The 9,641-nt window shown below is 60.5% G+C and overlaps 1 protein-coding gene across 1 annotated transcript; it reads right to left on the reverse strand.

Moving 5' to 3' along the window:
- Nucleotides 1–4,636: 4,636 nt before the first annotated feature.
- LOC117798177 (GRAM domain-containing protein 4-like) lies at nt 4,637–9,084 on the reverse strand. Its single transcript, XM_034650594.1, has 2 exons — nt 8,842–9,084; nt 4,637–4,786 (listed from the first exon to the last, which is right to left on the reverse strand). Exons 1-2 carry the CDS (start codon nt 9,001–9,003, stop codon nt 4,652–4,654), a joined length of 297 nt encoding a protein of 98 aa, XP_034506485.1. The 5' UTR covers nt 9,004–9,084; the 3' UTR covers nt 4,637–4,651.
- Nucleotides 9,085–9,641: the final 557 nt, after the last annotated feature.

Raw genomic sequence — 9,641 nt, forward strand, 5'->3', positions numbered from 1 at the left:
AGTTTTTAAAAATAAAAATTTAAAGAATGAAAAGATCTCTACAATACGTGTTAGCAGGACAAAATGACATCGTTCTCCTCCTGATGGACGCATGGAGGCTACACCATCACTCCTGTGACACTTCTGACCCGATCCCCCCATTGGGACATCAGACACTCCCAAACCGAAGGACCTGGCACTCTTCGAGAATGTCAACGTCAGGAAGCACGAAGCCAGGCCACGTCACTGCTCGGTGACAGGAGCCGGAGGACACAGGACTCCTGCATGTTACATGTGACCGGGGACCTTCTGCTAGAAATTCCAGGACATCACTGCAACACAGTGAAGCTGGGAATAGGTCCTGGGTCAGAAAATTGTCTGGTATCCACGTTCATTCCGGACGTTGATACCTGGACTGTTAGGTGAGAGAATATGCTTGCTTCTCAGGAAATACACAGAAGCAGTCAGAGCCCAAGGGACATCGTGTCTGCAAATGGCCACCAAACAGGGTCAGAAAGTAAAACACACAGGTGGATGGAAGGAAGGATACGAGACAGACAGGCAGACAAACATGGTAAAATGCTATCCTTGGGGACGACCTGGCTGAAAAGTCCACAGGGATGCTTTGTATTCTTCTTGTGACCTTCCTGTGAATTTGAAATTGGGTCAAAAGAAAAAGTGAACAGGAAACCAGAGTGATCTCTCAAGATCTAAAGTGACAAGGAACACATGCACGCAAGTCTGTATTGCGTTGATGATGTCATCGTAAAGGCAAGCTCACAGTCCCGTCACCGTACAACCCTCGTGGGATCAGCTCCCCAGAGTGCAGAGGAACCAGTGAACACAGCAGGGCCACGTGGGGGCTGCACCCCGAGGCCGCTGTATGTGTGACCTGGGGATAAAACAAGCGAGGCCTTGCCCGTGTTGCTCACGAGAACAGGACTGGCAGCGGGACAGTCAGTCAGAGAACAGTCTGACGAGGTCGAGTAAAGATCTCGTGGTTTGAAAGCAGGGGCTTGAAGAGAAAACACCAGCGCTCACGGCAGCCACACGGGGGAGGCAACGCAAGGCCCTGTTGACCTATGGACAGAAAGACACGGACGAACCCGGAGGACTCTGTGCTCCGTGAAGTACGCCCAACACGAAAACACAAATACCGTGAGATTCCACGTACACGAGGCTCCCGGAGGAGTGAGATTCACGGAGACGGAGTGGCGCCAAGCAGGAGGAGGGGAGGGGGACCCGTGGTTTCACGGGGACAGGGTTTACGGCCACACGGTGGTGATGGCCGCACAACACCGTGAACGGGTCAACACCACTGAAGGACACACGTCAAAATGGTTAAGATGAAAAATTTTAGATCATCTGTAAACTTTATAATTTTTTTTTAAAAGAAAAAAACCAAAAACCCCATGCTCTTGGAAGTGAATTCAAATTATCTGAATGAACTCGGGATGCCCTACCTCTGTCCACTGGAAAGGTCTAGAAACACTAACAGCAGTAAGTACCCCAGAATCCTCATTTAGCTTCTAAACACCACTTTCAACCAAAAGGAGCCAGGGGAAATGGCTAATTCCAGGACAGGGGCAGGAAATGTTTAAGAGGAGTCTTGGGGGAGGGGCGCCTGGGGGGCTCGGGTCGTGATCTCGGGGTCCTGGGATGGAGCCCTGCATTGGGCTCCTCGCTCGCTGGAGAGTTTGCTTGGGATTCTCTCCCTTTGCCCCCCCCCCACATCCACGTGCGCGCACTCTCCAATAAATAAATGAATCTTTAAAACAAAAGAAGTGCCCAGAGTGTCTTGTCACACCAGAAAGCAAGGGACTGCTCATGGAGGACTGGCTCATGTCGAAGGGACTCGGAAGCAAACCGGAAGAGGCCCCCGCCGCCCGGAAGTGGGTCTATCTCAGCACCGAGCGGGCAGCAGCCACAGCGGCTAAGACACATCAGCTGTGCTTAAGGCCACGATCTCGTGAGGACACCAAAGAGCTCGACATCCTCACTGGTCACCTTTCGGGGACACTCTGAGTAGGGAATCGGCCCCTGATTTTGGAAACGGGACAATAAAGGGGAAAATTCAAGCCTGTGTCCTGCCTCCGCTCTAGGAACCATCCCTCGGAACAACCAAGTAGTTAGGTTTTCGGAAATGGGTCAGTGAGCAAATGGAGAAAGAACGGAGGGGTGGAAAATGATCGTTCTGTAACCTCCAGTGGGATGACAGATCGAAGCCATGTGACCAAGGATGGAAAACACCGCAGGGAAGCTGCCACCGAGGGAGTCCTCCCAGAGATCAGCCGGGGGACACGGCCACGCTGGCTCCGCGAGGAGCCCATGGGATCGACCCGAGCAAGGTCCAGGGTGGAGGCACCCCCAGAGCTGGCCTGGTTCCCTCCACAAAGGACAAGGGATGTGGAGAACCAGCACCACCGGAGCCTGAAGAGAGGTGCCAGCCACTGAACATGGGGCCTCAAGTGCTGCTCCGGGAGTTGCAAGGAAGTGAGGACACAACTGGGACAATCCGAACTCGGGCTGGAGGTCTGATGATTTGAAAGGAGAACCTGAGTTTTTCAGTTGTGAAAGGATGCGTGGCTTTCATTTTTGAAACGCCACGAGCTGCCCACGGAAAAGCACAGATGGACAGGAGGCTGGCCGGGACTGTCTTCCAAAGCCGGGGTGGTGGGGGTAACCAGCCCACCGCCGGCCACCTCTTGCCGAAGCTGCGAGCACGTGAGACGCTCTGCTTGGGTATCTGCTTGAGATTTTCCATAGTTGAAGAGAATGCCCATAACTGGTGCCCCGCGGGCCATCGTCACTGCACCGCACGCTTCTATGACGTGAGCCGCCCAAGAGTCAACGAGACGCTCCTTCGGCAAACAGCGAGGACGGACCGAGGACGCCAGCCGCGCCACGGTGGGGCGGATGCTTCTCTTCAACGCGGATCTGGTCGGCCCAGAGAGGATCCCTGTGGGTCCCAGCCGTCCTGCCTGCCCGTCGGCCTGATGCATACTTGCACCCCACCTGCCCTGCCCCTGCCAGGTCACCCCTGCTCCTGGGGGCCTCCTGCTCCCCTCCTTGGCTGGGGCTCCCTGGTCAGACGCCCTCGCATGGACAGCACTCGGCTCTGCTCTTCGTCAAGCCCCCGTGAAACCACCCACAACTGGCCGCCTGATCCACAAAGGGAACTGCACAAGGCTCCCCCCAGCTGATGCCTACGGCAGGGTCTGTCCCGCTCTGTCCGTACTGGCCAGGGAACCAGTGGAACAGCTCACCCCTCCATTCATTCCCACCTCCCTGCGGGAGCTCAGCACAGGCCAAGGTCACAGACACCAGGTCACCAGGACCTAATCAGGCGGGCCCATCACCGCCTGCAGCCCCACGCTGACCCCGTCTGGCCCTGCCTGCCTAAGCTGGCTCCACGACGACCTTGGACTTGTGGGGAGACTGAGTCACTCCACAGCACTTTCCTCAGAACTACTGGTGCTCAGGCCCGGCTGGCAGAGGGAAGACACCACGCCTGCACACACACGGAGCCAATGACCCTGTACACACACGTGTGCACCCGCGCTTGTGCCGAGGGGAGTGCAGACAGGCTAGAGGCGTTCAGAGAAGGCAGGGCTGCGGCCCCTGGGTGGCAGGACACTGTGCAGAAATGCAGGGAGAGCCAAGTCAATTGCTTCCCAGGAGAATAAGGCCAGCCCCCAAGGCCCCCCACCACCGCTCAGACACCCGCTGTCACGTGCAGGCGAGGGTCCCACACGGCTGCAGAGCTGGGGGCCCACTGCTGGAGCTCGCACAACCCTCGTGGACAACAAGCATGGTGGCTCCAATAGGGACACCGAGGGAGTGGTGTCTGTGGGCCAGCGGAGCAGGGGAAGGAAAGCAGAGGGAGGGGACCTGCCCGCGGGCCCTTCCTCCTGGTCTGGCAGCTCTCGGCCAGCTCCGGGCGCACGGGGCCAGGAGGCTGCTTCTCCCTCCCTGTGTCACCCCAGCAGCTCTGCCCTCACCCTGGGTCAGTCACGGAAGCGCCGCACGGCGCAGCGGGTCACGCATGCAGGTGCCATCTGCCTGCTCTAAACCCCTTCCTAGCCAGAGGGCTGTCCCTGCGCAGGGCCCCTCATCCCTGCGGCTCCTATCTGTGGAGCGGGACATGGGGGGGGGGGCGTCAGAGATCGAAGGCAGGAGTCAAACGAGATCATCTGTGCGAGGAGCTGGCTGACGTCTCCACAGCAGCTCCTACCATTTCCACGCAAGAGAACCCAGCGGCAGGGGACTCGAGTGGCTGCAGCAGCGGCCCACATACCGATGCGGACGGCCACCCAAAGACGAGCCCCTCAGGCTCCCCCTCCCTCCTCGATGCGAAACCACACAGAGCACCGAATGGAGGCTCTGCTGCGTTCTGAGCTGACTGCCGGGACTGCAACACACCAGATCCACTAAAAGCAGCAAAATCCCCAGGGAGCCTTTTATTGCCTCCCTGGGACACTGTCCTTTCCCCAGAGTAAAGACCTCACGCCGCGCAGACGAGAGCTGCAGAGGGAGCTTCCGCTGCGGACGTCACACGGGGCCACGCCTGTCCCCAGTGCGAGCGAGCCCGGTGACAGCTGGCAGGGGACGTCACCAGCCCCAACACCCCGCTGCACGTCTGCGGGACGGCATTCCCCCCGAACCTCCCCACTCAGGGGTACTCACGTAAGAAGTGTTTCTCCAATAAGGCGATTTCCAGGTGACCTTTGATCTCATTTAATCGATCAAACTCTGTCCGGTTAAAGTCCTGGACTCCTGCAGCCATGATGAGGGTCCCCGAGCCAGCCTGCAAGAGAAACACCAAGAGCTCAGAGGAGCCGGCTCCAAGCACCCTGCTTCTCGGAGAGGTGCCCCGAGCACCCCTCATCTGCAAAGGCAGGGCCCACAGAGCCCCTGGGAAACAAGGAAGGCATAGTTCTGCCAGAAAGCCCGCATCAGGTCACCTCGGCTTCGCCTGCCGCTGGAAGGGACATCTCAGACAGCGTGGATATCCTTGGAGCCCGGTGAGCTCAGCTTTCAGAAACGATTAAAAGAAATGAAAACCAGAAGCGTGACGCTAAACCGCTCGACAGTGACACCAGTCTCAGCTCAGAGGGAAGGCAGCCCCCCAAACCTGCACTGGCCTCCCGGGAGGAGGGCGAGCCCAGCCACAGGACCCGAAGCGGGAGTGACAGGACTCCAGGAGGGCGGGGGGGGGGCACGTCCGCAGGCCAGGCTACGTCAGTCTGAAGGAACAGTGGCTCCCCGAAGTGAGCAAACCCCAAACAGGGGCCTGTCCTGGTCCACAGAGGGCTGACGTCCCGAGGGGTGCAGGGTAGGCTCCGGTTACAGCTGCCCACTGCTGCTCGCCCAGGGCCTTGGCCCAGGCAGCCACTTGCGTCCTGCTGACGGGAGGGGCAGGGGTGCAGCGCAGGCCAGCACCACCCGGCCTGCCCAGGTGCACACACTGGACACTTCCACGGTCACCCCCACAGCTGCGCCCTAATGCTGAGCTGGCGAGAAGCGGCACCGGTGTGAACCCCCTCCAGGCCAGGTGAGGGTAGAAGGGGACACAGAGCCCAGACAGGGTCCAGGACAGAACCCTCCATATACACCTGTCGCCTGCTCTGAGGCCACATCTCAGGAAGGAGGAGCTGACGTCAGGAAGCCAGCAGGTTCTGGGAAGACCCTCTGGCCTGTCGCTACCTGGACCTTTGACCTGTTGGACCTTTGAGCTCCTCTGGCCGCTGGGGCGAGTTCCCATGTTTCTCTGCAGCCCCCGGGGACCTGGCAGCAGTGGGCACAGGGACTGGGGGAAGGGGGTGGAAGGCAGGCTAATTCCACTTGCCCTGCCATGGGAAGACGACCCATTCACCCCTGCAAACAAACTCATCCGTCCCTTGCCCATCCCCCACCTCGCCGGCCAAGGCGGTGAACAGAGGCTGGCCAGGAAAGGCGCTCTGCACTGGACTCCAGGTTTGCCGACTCCGCCCCAAAAGCGAGCAGGTTCACAGGGCCAGGTGTGAACACACGAATCCAGGTCCTCGGAGGCTATAACGCACGTCCGTCCGTCTCTAGGACGCCGGAACGAAGTCCGTCTAGAACTTGCCCGAGAGCGTCAAGAATCCCTGTAGGGTCCCCCTCAGGTCTAAGAGTGCCGGGGCACCTCAGGGTTCTGGGCTGACTCGATGCTGAGGGCAGCTCTGAGCCAGAGCCCCGTGGACGGCAGGGGTGGGGAGGAGCTGCTCCGGGGAGCTGACCAGCCAGCAGAGCACCGATGGGGAAGGCGGGCCCCAGGGGTGGCACTCTGGAATTCTGAGGTCCGACCCCCTCTGTGAGCCCCTCGAGTCCCTTCAGCTGACACCTGCCAGACTTCGAGAGCAACACTGAGCTGGGGGTCAGGGGCCTGCAGTCGGGACCTGGCTGAGCAAACCCCCAAGGCTGCAGCGTCACCGCCATGAAACCAGGGCTGGCCCACTTCTTCTTCCAACTCCCCACCTCTCGGCTCCCCTGCAGCCCCTCAGGCAGGAGTCTGCCCCATGCCTCCTGAGCACGGGATCAACTGCCTGCCCCCGCTCTAGGGCTCTGGTCACATCTCTCCTCACTGGCCTGTCACTGACCACCTGGTTGGGCCTGGCCTTGGTCCCCCATCCTCACCTGCAGTGGCCCTACCCCCCGGCCACACCCTAGACATCACCCCAACTCCTGCACCCTCTCCCCGCACACCCTGCCGTCTTGGGCCTCCTCAAGCCTGTCTGCCAGCCCAGGACCCCTCCCTGCCCACTAACTTCCCCTCCGCCACTGCGTCCATTCATCTCTGCCCAGCACCCTGAGACCGGCCAGGCACGAACCGACAAGTACTACAGGATTCTCTCGCAGGAGGTCCCTGAACGAGTGGGTCCGTAGAGACGGAAAGTAGATGTGGGCTCCAGGGGCTGGGGGACAGCGTGGGGTCGGTGTTTAATGGGGACGGGGTTTCCGTTTGGGGTGAGGACGACATTCTGGAGCTGGATGGAGGTGGTGGTCACACAACGCTGTGAATGCACTTAATGCCACGGAGATGTATGCCGAACAGGGCCCAAAATGGTGAGTTTAAGGATATTTTACCACAGTAAAAAAGAAATAAAGTAAAAAGAGCAAAGCCTAAGCACAAACATGACCGGCCTTCCTCACGGAACAGCCACGAACCGTGGCCACGCTCTTCACCGGTCAGGCCGGCAGAGCAGGAAGCCGCGGGGACGACGCCGGGGCCGTGGCAGGTGCGGGGACGACGCCCCAGGTCGTCTGAGGACAATCTGCACCCCGCGGCCGGGCAGCCTGGTAAGAGCCACCAGGACGACACAGCCTGGGCCCAGCACGCCTATGCGGGGGATGTGGGCCACATGGGAGAGGGTCCCTCGGTGGGGAGCGGTCAACGTGTCGACGGCACATTCCAGTGCCGCCAACACTCACACCTCCGCGCAGCCTCAGACCCGACCCCAGAGTGGGGCACAGGCATGGCCCTGCAGACCCTCTGCCCTGTCGGCTGCCATCCCCATACAGGGGGCTGCGCTCCAGGGCGAGGCCGGGTCTCTACCGAGACAGCAACCATAGCAAGGCAGCGGCCACAGAGCCCCGGCAGGACAGACAGACAGACGGAGCATGGCGCCAGACGGGTCCACTGCAGGACCCCCGTCACACCCCACGGTGAGCTCAGACCCCCGTGTGGGGATTCGTGCTTCTGAGAAGCCGCGGCACACTAGGCCCAAGGACCGCCACGGACAACCGTGGCTCACGGTGCCCCAGGCTGCCACTGGCCAGAAGAGCGAAGACACCACTTTTCTTGCAACACAAGCCCGTGGAGCTCTGCACCACACCGTGCACCGGGAGACCCTCAGCAGGGCCCAGCCCCCCAGGAACCCCAGGCTGGAGGACCAGCCCACCAAGGTGAGGGGACAGCGGCCAACGCCCAGGCAGGCTCCGCTCCGGGCTCTGCAGCGCCCGGCCCACCTGGTCGGGCAGCCTGGCTCCTAGGAGCCTTGCCAGTAAATTATTCATTCCCGCCAGGAGCAAATTCGCAGTCCCTGCTCTAAGGCATTAATAATACAAGAAGCCAGAGAAGGCGAGCGCTCACAGGCCACACCTGGGAAGAAAAGCCGGCTCGGGTGCTGAGAGAGGAAACCAAAGGACCACCAACTTTAGTCATCCACACCGGGCAAGATGGCTCTGGGCTTCTTCAGTGGCAAAGAGGAACACTCGGGCAGCTGTGCCCACGATGGTGAGCCCCGTGATCACATCTGGCCAGAGAGCCCACCCCACCCCTGCCCCACTCCCAGCTGAAGAGGCACAAGCTTCCAGAAGGCAGGGCCCACTCAAGCCCGGTTCCCGCCGCGGCCACACTGCCTGGCTGAGGTTGCTCAATGGGAATCTGCTGCCCCGTTAAAGAGCGCCTGCAGACCAGCCCACAGGGGCCAGCTCTGCCTCCACGTGGGACGATGAGGGCCCAGCCCGGGCGCAGCTGGCTGCCGAGGGTTGGGGATGTCAGGCTGGGGTCTGTGCATGACTTCGCCACGAGAAGTCTGCCAACCACCCAGGAAGCTGACGAGGAAGGAGAAGAAATCCAGCGGCTAGACAGACCAATGGTAAAGGCAGGGCTGTGTGAGCGTCAGTCGGGGGGATGAGCCCCTGCCAGTGAGGTCCGGCACGGAGCAAGACAGGACAAAGGAGAAGCCGGACGGGGCAGGACACGGCTGCGGAGTCCACGCTCAGCTTGGCCATCTGAGGACGGGGGACAGCCCCTCGCCCCACACTGCAGGACCCGGGGCCGAGGCCAACAGAGGGGGAGGACATTCCCGCCACCAGGAGGCCCGCACGGCTACTCACCGGGTCCCTCAGCTCCTCGCTGTCCCGGGCCGAGGTCCGAGGTATCTTCAGGGGCACTTCATCTCCGCATTCGGTGTCCGAGGCATTTGGAGACTCTGCTAGATCGAGGAAGTCATCTCTCTTGTGACCTCTGAACCTGATTTTGTCCAGCCTCCTTAGCATGTTCAGCACTGAGCCCCTCTGCTTTACCTTAACATGACGGTCAGGGTCCCTGCAAGAGAAGAAAGGAAGAGGCTCGGTCACTCGGTCACTCGCCCGCTGGCCACCTGCCCCCATGGTGCACCCACCAGGCTGAGCACACGGCTCTCCTACACACACTTCGGTCCTGTGGCTGAGCCCTGCCATCAGGAGTGGCCAGTCTGGCTTTTCAAGGAAGACTCGGGGCCCACTGTCTCCCACCTTGCACCCACCAGCCAGGGCCCCTCCATCACTCCCACTCAGCTGGCCAAGCTCCCATCCCTGGCCCCACCACAGTCGCCTCCCCCCATGTGCCCCAAAAGGCAGAAGGAAGCCAAGTCTCTCAATAGGACCTTCCCGGTCACAAAGACAGCCAGCCTGGTGCACGGGGAGGCCAGAGACCCTGCGGAAAGCTAGGGCAGAAATGCTTCAAAGAGAAGGGGAGGAGGGCTGACCACTCCTCAGAAGCCCTCCTAACAAGTCAACCATCAAGGACGCGGTCCAAGCTGTAGCTATGCACACCGCCCAGACAGCAGCAAACGCCCAGAAACTGCTGGAATGCTCGGTATCAGGGTGTCTCAGATCCCTTCTGCACCCAGCAGAGCCCTGGCTTCATGTTCCCT

Source organism: Ailuropoda melanoleuca, unplaced genomic scaffold (assembly GCF_002007445.2).
Source record: "Ailuropoda melanoleuca isolate Jingjing unplaced genomic scaffold, ASM200744v2 unplaced-scaffold28128, whole genome shotgun sequence".
Classification (NCBI taxonomy): Eukaryota; Metazoa; Chordata; class Mammalia; order Carnivora; family Ursidae; genus Ailuropoda; species Ailuropoda melanoleuca.

Coding starts and splice junctions, on each gene's coding strand:
- LOC117798177 (XM_034650594.1), bottom strand. CDS start 9,003: ATGCTAAGGAGGCTGGACAAAATCAGGTTCAGAGGTCACAAGAGAGAT. Junction 4,787..8,841: donor GCGAGGAGCTGAGGGACCCG/GTGAGTAGCCGT, acceptor TTTCTCTTGCAG/GCTGGCTCGGGGACCCTCAT.